Source organism: Lacerta agilis, chromosome Z (assembly GCF_009819535.1).
Source record: "Lacerta agilis isolate rLacAgi1 chromosome Z, rLacAgi1.pri, whole genome shotgun sequence".
Classification (NCBI taxonomy): Eukaryota; Metazoa; Chordata; class Lepidosauria; order Squamata; family Lacertidae; genus Lacerta; species Lacerta agilis.
The window spans coordinates 37,275,895-37,290,504 of record NC_046331.1 but is presented as its reverse complement, the minus strand read 5'-3'; the positions used below and the strand labels follow the sequence as shown (position 1 = coordinate 37,290,504).

At 44.5% G+C, this 14,610-nt stretch overlaps 1 protein-coding gene across 1 annotated transcript; it reads left to right on the top strand.

Annotated features, from left to right (window-relative positions):
- The first annotated feature begins 3,921 nt into the window (after positions 1-3,921).
- PGRMC1 (progesterone receptor membrane component 1) lies at positions 3,922-10,916 on the top strand. Its single transcript, XM_033137930.1, has 3 exons — positions 3,922-4,360; positions 9,075-9,230; positions 10,414-10,916. Exons 1-3 carry the CDS (start codon positions 4,027-4,029, stop codon positions 10,533-10,535), a joined length of 612 nt encoding a protein of 203 aa, XP_032993821.1. The 5' UTR covers positions 3,922-4,026; the 3' UTR covers positions 10,536-10,916.
- The last annotated feature ends 3,694 nt before the right edge of the window (positions 10,917-14,610 follow it).

The window sequence follows — 14,610 nt, the reverse complement described above, 5'->3', positions numbered from 1 at the left end:
AGCTGCCAGAGCAAATTTGGCTACCAGATGTGTAATTTGTAGGTATTTATTGTCTAAGAGTTCAACGATCACTTCCTTAGGGGATTAATCTGACAGGGGATTACTGGTAATCTGAAAACAACAATTCTGGTCATCGTATATAATGGGCATGATGTCCTCAACCTGGTTACAGCCATAAATGCATTTCTGTTCCATTTGTCCTATTTCCAAGGTTTCTCCCCCTCCAAGCATGTTGAAGGCATCCGCTGAAACCTAAGTTCAACAAAAGTCCTGCATAACTGTGGTAAAGGAAGCGCCTACAGATAATGGGGACATGAGTGGTTGTCCTTGATTTGAGAGTAGCAAGTAGAGCAATGAGCAGTGATAAGGGGTGCTCTGTCTTGGCTGGCACCATGGTTGTCTGCCAGGGATTGTGTTATGTCCTTGGGTATCTGCAGAAGGGAAGATGGCAGGAACCCCAGGGAAGCTGGCTTCAAGCACTAGGCCTGTTGGCAGTCCAATGCTGTGCTAACAAAGATGTCTGCCAACGTGACATGATCCCTTGCAAGACAACCGCAGTGGCTGGAGACAGACAGACAGACAGACAGACAGGTCTTGCATCCACAGCAGTGACCAGAGGAGAAATGACTGCTGGGAGGAACACAAAGAGAAGAAACGCAGTGGTGCATCTGCAGCAGCACAACCAGATGCCTTCATCTGCTCCAGCTGCAACAAAACATGTCTCTCATGAAGTGCCATAGCTATGGGTGGGGTGGGGTGGGGGTACAGCCGGGTTTTTTTTGCCCTGGGTGAAACCTCCAGAGCAGCACCATTGAGGCTCCCAGCCTGTGTGTGTGTGTGTGCGCGCGTGCAAATGCATGTTCATGGGCCTTTGACCCAGGTGACATAAAACCTACTTTCACCCCTGCTCTCCTGTATTGGTCTGTACAGCCACAGCAGGAAGGGGCAAAACTAGGCTTTCTTTCATCTGGGTCAAAGACCCAGTTTGGCACATGCCCCATGCACATTTGCCTACACACACACAGGCTGGGAGCCTCAATGGTGCCCCTCTGGATGCTTCACTCAGGGCAAGAAACCTGGTGAGCCTACCCCCCGCCCTGCCCCCAGCCCCGTAGCTATGCACTGCAGCAGTCACTGTAACTCTTCAATAGTTTGACTTCACCCCCAAAGGCCCACTCCTCCATTATCTCCCAAGACAGAGGGATGCCAAGCAAACCATCAAACAGATGGGATTTCAATAATAAGTAATCCTAGATTTTTAAACATATGTACTTGTTCATCTAATGGCCACCTGGACTTAGGAACCCTCTTACCAAATATGACAAGCTTGGTTTTATAATAATTTACTTTTAGTCGTTCCTTTTTACATAGTTGCCCAAACATGGGCATAAGGTAAAGGAAATGGTACCCTGACCGTTAGGTCCAGTCACAGACGACTCTGGGTTTGCGGCGCTCATCTCGCTTTACTGGCCGAGGAAGTTGGCGTTTGTCCACAGACAGCTTCCGGGTCATGTGGCCAGCATGACTAAGCTGCTTCTGGCGAACCAGAGCAGCACACGGAAATGCCGTTTACCTTCCCGCCGGAGCGGTACCTATTAATCTACTTGCACTTTTTGGCATGCTTTCGAACTGTTAGGTTGGCAGGAGCTGGGACTGAACAACAGGAGCTCACCCCGTCGCGGGGATCCGAAGTGCCGACCTTCTGATCAGCAAGCCCTAGGCTCTGTAGCAGGGGCGTAGCAAGGTAAATTGGTATCCAGGGGCAAAAAAATTTTTGTCAACCCCCCCCCCAGGCATGGGAAGAGAAGGTGGTACCCGGTGCGGAAAATTTCTTGTCAACCCCCCCCCCGATCCCCCCCCACAAAAATGGTTTTACGTTATTTCATATTTTCTTACAAAGGAATAATAAGTAATAATAATAATAAAACATTTTATTTATATCCCACCCTCCCCGGCCAAAGTCGGGCTCAGGGTGGCTAACATCAGATACATAACATTGGTATAAAATCAAACAATAATTAAATTACCTCCTAAAAACATCTCAAAATCAAATTAAAGTCTAATTAGATGGCTTTCCACAGGGTTAGAGTTGGGAACAGTAAGTGTTCTCTGAACTGAAATTTCAGCCTTCATGACATAGGAAAACAGCCAAGTGAACAGCTATTTTGGTGGAGGGGGGTCAAGATATTAACCAATATGCATGAAATTTCATATATAGCTATATAATCCCTAGTATAGTAAAATAAGACCTTCGGAGCAGGCATTTCAAAAAAAAATTCAAAAAAAATTTTTTTTTCAAAAAAAATTGTTCCTTGATAATTTCTCACCCCCTCCATTATGGAAAACGGGGCGGACCGCCCCCCACCCCCTTGCTACGCCCCTGCTCTGTGGTTTAGACCACAGTGTCACCCGTGTCCCTCAAAATGGGCATAGTAAATCAATAAAAGATACTTAACTAACTGAGGCCCTGCCTCTCACCCCCCCCCCAGATACATCCTAGGTACACCCATGTGCCTGGATTTAACTAGCATCCTTCTAAGTCCAATTTTATTCAAAGAAAGCAAAACTAGGTTATCAGCAGTGCTTTTTCCCTTAAAAAATATTTAGGGGACAGCAGCCACAAAATTTAAAAATGCCTGCTTCTTGGGAGAAAAGCAATGACAAACCTAGACAGCATCTTTAAAAAGCAGAGACATCACCTTGCCGACAAAGGTCCGTATATTTAAAGCTATGGTTTTCCCAGTAGTGATGTACGGAAGTGAGAGCTGGACCATAAAGAATGCTGATCGCCAATGAATTGATGCTTTTGAATTATGGTGCTGGGGGAGACTCTTGAGAGTCCCATGGACTGCAAAAACTTAATCCATCAAACTTATCCATCCTTAAAGAAATCAGCCCTGAGTGCTCACTGGAAGGGCAGATCCTGAAGCTGAGGCTCCAGGACTTTGGCCACCTCATGAGAAGAGAAGACTCCCTGGAAAAGACCCTGATGTTGGGAAAGATGGAGGGCACAAGGAGAAGGGGACGACAGAAGATGAGATGGTTGGACAGTGTTCTCGAAGCTACTAACATGAGTTTGACCAAACTGCGGGAGGCAGTGAAGGATAGGCGTGCCTGGCGTGCTCTGGTCCATGGGGTCACAAAGAGTTGGACACGACTAAACAACAACAACAACAACATTTTCCTATTCGTATTGAAATACTGCCCCTCAATGAGGCCAAACTTAGTTTCACAAAATATTTAGGGGTATGCGTACCCCCCTGTACCCCCAGAAAAAAAGCACTGGTTATCAGTATATAACGGAATGAGCACTTCACACTTTGCAAAACATGGGATGCCATATCAGGAATGCAATTGTTGATATAAAATTTAAGTAATGGTGCCAATATATGCTTTAATCCGCTTTTAATAGGAATTGCCTGTGAAAGGGCATACTGTATTGTAATACGCCTTATATATAGGAGCCAACTCCTAGCGGCAGAGGTGTATTTGGCCTCCCAATAAAATATTTGAGGACCCCAGGATCCCACAAAGTTAAAGGGCATTGCAATTCAACTGAGTGTGTGCACTGCGTCATGTGATCAATTGGGGGGTGGGGTATACCTGTGTGCAAGTATTCAATTCAAGTCGGCACTGATGTAATTGTTGGGTAAGCGAGAGAAGTCTTTTTTTGTCACTGTTTGATCGAGGCAATTTGTTCTACAACCGGCCTGGGTTGCGAGTAGGGATCGTGTCCCTCTCTCCTCTCCCGCCCACCTGCGAACTCTTTTCCTAAGCGCGGCGGCGCTTCAGTCTCCACCCCGTGTCATGCTGTGCGCCTCCCACCTCTCCGTACATTGGATCCCAGCTCAGCCTATTCCCGCCCCGGCTCCTCCTCCTCCTCCTCCTCTTTTTATTCGCTCGCCCGGCCTGTTCCGAGTCCTGTTCTTCTGTCTTCCTAAGCCAGGAGCTGCCCCAGGAGCTAACCGAGAGACCACCGTCTACAGATTCCCGGTCACCCACGGCGAGCGCAAAGTACCAGCTGTGATGACTCAAGACGAGGCGGCGGCGGCGGCGGCGGGCAAGGAGAACGCAGAGGCCGACGACCCGGGTCTGATTATGGCGATCCTGAGCTCCCCGCTCAACCTGATGCTGCTGGGCCTTTGCTGCTACCTCCTCTACAAGATAATCCGGGGGGATCGGCCCCAGCCCATCCAGAGCAGAGACGACGAAGACGGGCCGCCGCTGCCCAAGCTCAAGCGCCGCGATTTCACCCTGGAAGAACTGCGCCCTTTCGACGGCGTCCAGAACGAGCGTATCCTCATGGCCATTAACGGGAAGGTCTTCGACGTGTCTCGCGCCAGGAAGTTTTACGGGCCGGGTAGGAGATTTTTTTGCGCCCTTTCCGTCCCTAGTTACAGCGGGGGGGTGGGCAGGCAGGCAGAAGTTCGTTGGGGAGGAGGGTGGTGGCGTGGTGGTTGCGAATTGCGCAATCTTGCATGGCACGCTCCGGGTCTGTCTGCTCGTGTTGAGTCAGTTTGGTTTACCTCCCGGCAAGGCCACTTTGGGCTAGCGTTGCAAATTGATTCAGTAGAATCCTTCCAAACAAGTCAGTATTTCTTATATTGTAAGGGAGCAATTAGTCGCTTGCCGGAAAAGTCACATAAACTGGGAAATGGTGCCTGTACGTGTTTGCTGAGAGGTCTACTCTCAGAAAACTTGTGGGGGAGTGTGTCTCGCTTTGCAGTCGAATTCATTGTTGTGTGTGTGTGTGTGTGTGTGTATGATAATATTTTCGAAGCAGAATGCTGTTGGGTCTCGGTTGAGTTTTGCGCGGCTTGAGGCTACTTGTGTTTGCTTGGAAGAAAGTTCCACAGATTTCTGTGTCGCTTACTCAAGAGCGAATTGGGTAATAGCCAACTTACAGGGCTGCCATAGGCCAGGTCTAGACTTAACTGAGCAGTTAATATTTGTTCCCAAGTAAGTTTTCATTGGATCGGGGTATTTGCCTCAGTGCTGATCACCACTTTATATCAATCTGGAATAACCTGTACAATAGCAGCATTTGTTCATTTCCTAAAATCCTGACCCATTCGCTAATTAAGTTAAGAAACTCTACTGCACCTGTAAATAGTGATTAAAATTGGATGATCTCATGCTTTGATGGAACCTCTAATGATTTGTGGGTTGGCTGTTTCGTTGGGTCTCTATAATGTGTTGCTCCATCTACTTTCTCACTGTGTGTAAATATAAATTACGTAAATAGTTGACCATTTTCCAACTAATCAGCCATCCTGATTGAAACTGTGTGAGAGAGAGGGATTTAAACTGTTGTGACAGGAATGGAGGAAATATTTCAGTATTGCTATTGCATTGTCATCAATTTACATGGCACTTTAGAGCAGTTTTCCAAACTTGGGTCTCCAGCTGTTTTCGGACTACAGTCCCCATCATTCCTGACCACTGGTCTTGGTAGCCAGGGATGGTGAGAGCTGTAGACCCTAAACAGTTGGAGACCCAAGTTCGGGAAACACTGCTTTAGAATAGGGGCAAGGAATGTGGAGGCCAGATGCCTCTCTGCAAACTACTCTTTGTTCCAACCCCTCATTTGAGTGCTTTTGTTGGTTGGAGAGCATTATTCAACTGTGATACTATTTCTTTCTTCTTTGGATGGGGAATGGAAATTTGTGTGTATATAAAAAACTTGTGATTTTTTTTTTTGCAAGGATGGAATGTAGTCAACTGTACAAAAGTTAGAGAGCTGCATTCATTCCTATATTCGCTTTTGCCTCTGGCAATGCCCACCGCTTGCATGTGGCACCTGAAAAGTTCCCCACAAAGAACCATGACTCTTGAGCTGAAAGGCTGCTAACAAGAAGCTCCCTGCCCCCGTAAAGCTTGCAATCTAACTTTTAAGTATGGACCAAACAGTTCCTGCAGAACTGTACAGCTGCAGTGGTGGAGCCTGAATGCCAGAAACCAGAGAAACATCATACTCCCATCAAGTTCCACTGCTGGTGATTGATAAAAATTGGACTGTCTGACCACCTAGGCCAGTACTGTCTATTCTTGACCTGCAGCGGGCTTTCTGTGCAAAAAAAAAAGCATGGGGGACCTGGGAGAAGGAAGGTGTGCACACCTGAGTTGTGGTAAGGACAAGTTGTGAAGCTCTGCCCCAGTTGTGATGGGAAATAGAAGCTGAAAGATGATAATACATTGTGAAGCAGGTGATGTTCATTCGCTTCTTTGTTTCATTTTAAATTAGCAGCCAAAGCCCTTTAGGGCAAGGGCTGGGGAACATTTGGCCCTCTGGATGTAGTTGAACTGTAACACCCACCATCCATTGCTGATCGCCGACCATACTGGCCGAGGCTGATGGAAGTGGGAGCCCATCATCTAGAGCAGGGTTTCCCAAACTTGGATCTCCATATGTTTTTGGACTACAGTTACCATCAGCCCTGACCACTGGTCCTGCTATCCAGGGTTGGTGGGAGTTGCAGTCCAAAAACAGTTGGAAACCCAAGTTTGGGAAGCCCTGATCTAGAGGACCACAGGTTCCTCCTCTCTACTTTGGATACAGTGGATCAGGAATCTTCACAACTGGACACTGGGATAGCTCTGTATTGTATTATCCCCTTGTTGCAGATGGAAAGCTCTCCAGATAGAAATGGTTTGTCTGGGACCACTGTGCAAGTTATTGACCAAGAGTACATCTGAACCTGAGCCACTATGTTTGGCTCACAATTAGCTGACATGTTCATAGCAATAGAGGCAAATCCTAACTCCAGAGATTTGTTTGCCATGGTCCCCACATTAAAGAAAGTTGTGCCTGAAGCTTAGAACTGGTGCACTGTTTCACAAAACCATGGTTTGTGTGACTCTGCAAAATGGGTTTCCAGGGCAGTGGAAAGAGATACACAGAACATGAGAGGCAGGTAGAAATTTGAAGGAAAGCATGTTGGGTACACATGAAATGTTAGCATCTGGATTGGTGTCGGGTACAAGAGGTGGGCAGAAGATGTTAATCCATCCAGATCTACCTTCTGCCCACCTGTTGTTGTAGACTGCAACTAAGCTGCAGAAATGGGCGGCAGGGGGTGGGGGGCCCTTACTGGTAAGGAGAAGGCATTTATTGTGAAAGTATTGTGCACTCAATTCATTTCCGGAGCTGGAAACAAATTCCTACGCTTGGAATGCACCAGGGAGGCACCTGGTTCCAAGGCACCACCTTGCTTTTTCATTAATGCTATGTGTGTTGTGTGCCTGGCTCTTCACTGTTAAATCCAACAAGACTAAAGTCTTCCTTATCTTTAGATTAGAAGGCTCAGGTACTGGGAACACTGGGAAGATGTACACTGAAACAGCCTTTCAGATGTAAGGAGAGACGCTGCCCAGTTCCCTTCCCCCTTGTTTCCCTGCCTAACCAGCCAGTCTTGTTTTGTAGAGGGGATTATACCCCAGGCACTGAAAGAGGGAGGGAGGTGACCATTCTGGCCTATTGTCTCTCTCTCTCTAGCCCCTCTCAAGGTGAGCTTTGCTTGGCATGCAATCCCTGTGGTTGCACAAGACCCAGAGGCTTCCCCCCAAACTTTCTCCATTCTCTCCCAACCCAGATGTTGGGCAAGCTGAAAGGCCAGAGTGTGCAGTCGCAGGATCTATACAGAGCCCTTTGTATAGCTAGCTAAACATACCATGGCTCTTCCACAACTTTTATTTTTTATTCAACTGTGCAAGATAGATGGATGATTATGATTAATTGTGGCCCGCTCTTTCTGCAAGAGCCTGCGGCCTAACTAGACTTTTGCAGGCAAATGAATGTTAACAAAATGGCAACGAACTGTTTTTGTTGTTGTTGTTGTTGCATGGAAGTGAGAAAGGGTTTTATTTCCAAAATAAAGGTTCCCATACAAACAGGAGGTGTGGGGGTGGGGAGCTGAAGCACCCTCTTAACCTCATCCATACCTCTCCCCCAATCACTTCACCACAAATCGTCCCCCTCCTATATTGCTGATTTATAGTGAGGTAGCCATGGGTGTTTTCTCAGAGCTGCATACTTTGGAGTTCCTCCTATTTAATCATCTCAACCAGCCTGCAAGGTAGGTTAGATTGAGAGCAACTGCCAGAATGTCAACCATAGCTGATTGGAGATCTGAAGTCTCCAGTGAACTCAGATGCAAAATGCTACTAAAGCTTGGAATGGCTTCAAAGTAATCTCCACTCATCCCTTTTCACTCCTGTTCGGCAAGCACTTTAATCTTTCGCCTGCCAAAACTTTCTATGTCCCTAAATGTTGTTTGACAAATATTGTTTGGCCAACAGTTTCATATGGCCTACTTTTTGCATAGTTTTTCTGCTACTCCTTGTTCCTTATTCACAATGTGCTGCCTGTAGTCTGTTGTTGTTGTTGTTGACTTCTCCCCCCCCTTCTTGAAAGTGTCTCAGTAATTCCTACCAGGCAGCTTCAGAGCCTGGAATTTATAATCCAATCCAATCTTAACATATGTTTGTAGATCTCATGTTGAAAGTGAATCTATGTTGGGGAAATTGAGGGAGGTTTCCCCCCCCCCATTTTTTTTAAACCCACATATTTTGATTGTACAGAAATTTAAAAATGCTTAAAATTATGGTGTTCCAGCAACTGTTCTGAGAAATAAGGGAGTGATGAACTATGAAAGTTACTGATTTACACTTTTATTGTCTAAAGTCCATAGAGAAGCCTGCCAGAATTGCATATGCAGTGGGTGGGTGTGACCTTGCCATAATGCCTGTGCTAACTCAAGACTTCTCCTAGGAAGACAGACAGATGGGGAGCTGCATTTAATTCTAAGTTTTGGTGCAGACCAGGAATACGGAACTACTGGCCTCCCACAGGGCACCCAGGCAGCTTCACTTGGTCACAAGCCAGGTGCAAAATGTGCCTGGCACTGGGTAATTTCAAACACCTGCTTTAAATACTGATGTCTGAGGTTTAGAGGCCAAACGGGAGGGGGTGCGAGTGCAGGCGTTTAGCATGTCATGTGTACTTGACCTTGTTATCAAGTCCTTACGGTCAGGCAGGTGTCAGCATTCTAATATCTCACTCTTTTTCTTTGAAGATGGTCCTTATGGGATTTTTGGTGGAAGGGATGCATCCAGAGGCCTTGCCACCTTCTGCCTGGATAGAGAGATTCTGAAGGAGGGACATGATGATCTTTCTGATCTTGATGCCACGCAGAGAGAGACCCTGAGCGACTGGGAACAACAGTTCCAATGTAAGTATTTCAGATGTAGTTGCCCCATAACTTACAATCTTTTATACCCTCCCATGAGACCAACTGATTATGGATTGGGAATTGAACCCATCTCACTATTTTTCCTAACCGAGCTGGCCATTATTTTCCAGATGAATTTGTTTTACATTGTTGTTGTTCAGTCGTTCAGTCGTGTCCTACTCTTCATGACCCATGGACCAGAGCACGCCAGGCACTCCTGTCTTCCACTGCCTCCCGCAGTTTGGCCAAACTCATGCTAGTCACTTCGAGAACACTGTCCAACCATCTCATCCTCTGTCGTCCCCTTCTCCTTATGCTCAACATAAGGGTCTTTTCTAGGGAGTCTTCTCATGAGGTGGCCAAAGTACTGGAACCTCAACTTCAGGATCTGTCCTTCCAGTGAGCACTCAGGGCTGATTTCTTTGAGAATGGATAGGTTGGATCTTCTTGCAGTCCATGGGACTCTCAAGAGTCTCCTCCAGCACCATAATTCAAAAGCATCAATTCTTCGACGATCAGTCTTCTTTATGGTCCAGCTCTCACTTCCATACATTACTACTGGGAAAACCATAGCTTTAACTATACAGACCTTTGTCGGCAAGATGATGTCTCTGCTTTTTAAGATGCTGTCTAGGTTTGTCATTGCTTTCCTCCCAAGGAGCAGGTGTCTTTTAATTTTGTGACTGCTGTCACCATCTGCAGTGGTCATGGAGCCCAAGAAAGTAAAATCTCTCACTGCCTCCCTGAAGACAGGTTTGAGGAACCTTTGGCCTTCTGGATAAATCTGAGACTCATTCCTGGCCCTTAGTTCTGCTGGCTGAGGCTAACAGGGGTTTGTGAGTCCTACATCATCCATAATGCTACAGGTTGAAGTTGAATGGAATTGGTTCTCTGGGAAGTGCAGTTAAGATTGCTGCCACAAGACAGAGGAGCTATTTTAATGCAAACCCATGGAAATTTTTCTGCAGGTGTTTGCATAAAACCTGTCATCATCTTGGCGGACACAATCCAAATTTTCCCGTTGCAGAATCTAAACAGAAAAGGTTTCTGTTGGCTTCACGATTGGTATCAAAGATGTTCGAACCTTACATTTAAAGCGTCACCACAACCGCCTCCCCAAAAAGTGTTGGTACTCAAAGTTTGTGGATGTTTACTAAAGTATTTTTCTTTGGTCTTCATTCAGTTAAATACCACTACGTGGGCAAGCTGCTGAAGGATGGGGAAGAGCACACTGTATATTCAGATGATGAAGAAAAAACCAATGAAGAAAAACCCAAGGATGCTCAGGATCGGAAGAATGATTAGTGAAGAACCATCTTGAAATCGTTAGGGTTTCTTTTTTTAAATCTTGCATTCTGATTTTCTCTGAGTCTAAACACCAGTTCTGGTTTTAGAAATAGTATGTGAATTATCTTTAATTAAACACATTTTAATCTACATTCCTACATAACCTTGCCAATTCAGCACTAAACTTCTTAAATTAAAGATAATGTGATACAAATTTAGCAATGGGGTTACAACAGAACCCAGTTCTTTGGTAAACAAAGGGGGCAGGCACCCAATTCCTGATTCTGTGCAGTTTCCATACATTTAATGGTGCTTCCCAAAAGGCCTCCAGCTTGGTTGATAGCGAATGGCAGGTACAATGGTACCTCTGGTTACGTACTTAATTCGTTCTGGAGATCCGTTCTTAACCTGAAACTGTTCTTAACCTGAAGCACCACTTTAGCTAATGGGACCTCCCGCTGCCGCTGTGCCGCCAGAGCACAATTTCTGTTCTTATCCTGAAGCAAAGTTCTTAACCTGAAGCGTTATTTCTGGGTTAGTGGAGTTTGTAACCTGAAGCTTATGTAACCTGAAGCGTATGTAACCTGAGGTACCACTGCACTTGTTTAGAGGAAAGGGAGAAAAATTCCACCTTTTCACAGTGAATTGAAGGGGATCAAAAAGCTTTCCATTTTTTTACAGCAGCAATGTGTTGTTGTTGTTGTTGTTGTTGTTGTTAAAAATCTGACCTGTTTGTTAACTACAACTCCACCATAACACACATATTCTCACATTATGTCTACTGCAAGTTGCTTCTGTATGGTTCACTCGGAATCTTGATTATTGTAAATATTTGGGAGTAGGGGCTATTATATGGTTCCTTAATGATGTATTGCTCCAAATATGGGGTATATATAAACATCTGCCTTTGTTGGATCAGCCCAATGGCGAAAGCCCCTGCATAAGATTTCATTAGACTGGTCTGGGAGCAAGCAGGATCCATTAACACTGGACCAGCAAAAAAAATCTACCAATGCAGCATATGGCAAATGGTAAAACAACAGCTTCCAAACCTGCAGAAAGACTAGTTTAGATCTGAGGAATATCTTCCTTGATTAGTAGAACATGTTAGATTAGATAGCCATAGTTCATGTATGGCTTAAAATTTGATTCTGTGAAGCCTGAACTGCATCCTTAGCTAAGAGGTTCTTTGGAAGCTCACCAACATACACTGATTACAGTGCTTAAGGACTAGACCAGTGTTTTTCAACCTTTTTCATGAAAAAAATCACGAGGCACACCACCATTAGAAAATGTTAAAAAATTTAACTCTGTGCCTATATTGACTATATATAAAGTAATTCTCTTGAATTTTTCAATTTTTCCCACGGCACACCAGGCAACATCTCGCAGCACACTAGTGTGCCGCGGAACAGTGGTTGAAAAACACTGGACTAGACAACAATTGCTTGGCTCACCATTACTGTACAGCTGCAGGGTACTCTCAGCTTCTGTGCCCTGTATGAGCTGACTCTGTACCATAGAACCTTTGCAAAGTGCAGAAGGCAAAAATGAAATTGAGATTGGCCTTACTTATAGGTAAATAGCTTGAAACAACAAACACACACATACCCATTTAGATAACCCCAACAGTGGGAAAGATTGGATTAAGGTTATTGTACCAATATGTGTTTTATTTTTTACATGACTTAAGTTTCTTTCCTGCATTCTTTATACAAAGCAATAAGTGGTGTCTCTTTGAATTTCCAGTATCATGAAGAACAAAAGTTCAGCTGCTGCTGGATATTCTCAGTTTCTAATGCAAGATTTTGTTAAAAATTTTCAACTTGTTGGAAGGTTAATTGATAGTACACTAAATGCTCTTTAATTGTACTGCTGTGTCTCTTGGAGGGGGGGTGTTTCCAACTCAAGAAGCATGCATTTGTTTTCTAAATGGCAAAATAAAATCTTCCTTAAAAGTTGGCACCTCATTGCCTGATTGAAAACTAACCAGCAGTATTTAGCACTCCTGTGTCACAGGAAATGGAACTGTTTATAATGGAATCTCTCACTTGTGTGCCTTCCAATGCTCCCAGTGAAATAAGCAATGGGTTTCTAATCAGATATTTATTTCAGTATTCACACATTCAGTAGAGCATGGCTGAAGCTACTTCACAGCTTTTCAACACAAGAAATTGAGTAAGAAAAGGCCTGTGGAAGGGCAAGCTACATAACTTTTTATAACACATACAGGCCTTCTCTCCCAATGCACTGGTTTGTTCCACAACTAAGGTGTTCTTAATCTATTGACAAGTCAACTGAAGCCACTAAGCAGCAGATTTTGGGCACCATTGAGTGGCAAAGCATCATTTAAGGAAATATTTTTGAGGGGTGACCCCTGCTATCAACACAGATTTAGGATGGCCCAGTGCAGCAACCAGATCAGTGATAAAATGGCTAATAACAAAAGTAACTGCATACACTCATGGCTAATACTTTAAAGTACTGTATTTTAAGAAGTAATTTTAAGAACTCTTTTTCAGCCAACAATATTTCCTCCCCCCAAAAAACACTTAGGAAAGCAGGAATGATTTTAAATCTCCCCTGAAAATTAAGAAGTTTAACTTTAGTTAAGTTGCTGCCTTCACCCAATTAAAAAATATGTATTCATATCTAGTTTAAACTGCACTTGAACGTTTTCTCCAATATAACACATTCAAGTAAGGTAGTAGGCTTTCAGTTAGCATTCCAAAGGTTATGACTAGATTTATAACTATTTTAGGGTAATAATTTGACCACACTTTTTTGGCTTTGTACCTTTAGACTCCTAAAAAGTTCAGAGATAGGAAAGACAACACAAAGAAACTTGCACATGCTATATATAGTGCTTTCTCTTAATTTCTACAGATTGAAAGTAGTTTCTGTAATAATGTTGCATGGAGTTGCATGGTGTCTTGTCTCGGTAATGGACGATGAGAGCCAACAATCCAGATAAGAATAAGGCACTGTTCGTGGGTGGTTCCCTAGACCAGATGGCTGGGAGGTGGCCTGCTCTCGAAGGGTTTACACTTTGTCTGAAGGAGTGAGTATTTAGCTTGGGGCAGAGATGCTGGTGGTGCTATGGTCTAAACCACCGGGTCTCTTGGGCTTGCTGATCGTGAGGTTGGCAATTCAAATCCACACGATGGGATGAGCTCCCATTACTTTGTCCCAGCTCCTGCCAACCTAACAGTTTGAAGGCATACCAGCGCAAGTAGATAAATAGGTTTCCACTGTGGCAGGAAGGTAAACAGCCTTTTTGTGTGCTCTGGCATTCGTCACGGTGTTCCGTGCACCAGAAGCAGTTTAGTCATGCTAGCAGCGGACAAACGCTGGCTCCCTCACCCTGAAAGCAGAGATGAGCCAATCCAGGGGACCTTTACCTATGTATCTTGGGGGTTCTCCTGGATCCTTTGCTGTCACTTGAGGCTCAGGTGGCCTCAGCGGCTTGGGGTGCCTTCCAGGTTGCTCACCAGAGCAAGTTTGAGCGTATTATGCTGATCCTGGTTTGACTGCAATGGCTACTAATTAATTTCTGGGCCCAATTCAAAGTGCTGTTTTTGGCCTATAAAGCCTTAAACGGCTCAGGACCACAATACCCCTCAGGGACTGCCTCTTTCCATATGAACCTTCCATATGGAGGGTGGCCACTTCAGGTGCCAGGTAAAGACATTCCTCTTTAATCAGGCCTTTGGCTTAAGGACTTCCAATGCCCTTTTTAAATGTGCTTGGGAGGGGGGGTTTATTGGGTTTTTATTAAGTATTTATATTTATATTTATATTGTGGTTTTATCTTGTAACCACCCTGAGACCTGTGGGTATAGGGTGATATACAAATATTATTATTATTATTATTATTATTATTATTATTATTATTATTATTAAATAGAAAGAAAATGCTCTATTATCCTTGCATCTCCCAGTAACTTCACACCTTCCAACTCAGGAAGTGCTATAAATCTCTAGGGACTTCACCTTTTTTTAACTGTCTGAAACTAGGTATTACATAACCAATCTCTATGCCACTGGGACAGGGATTCTATCATATTTATGTAAGCAGTGGCAAACTGAAGAG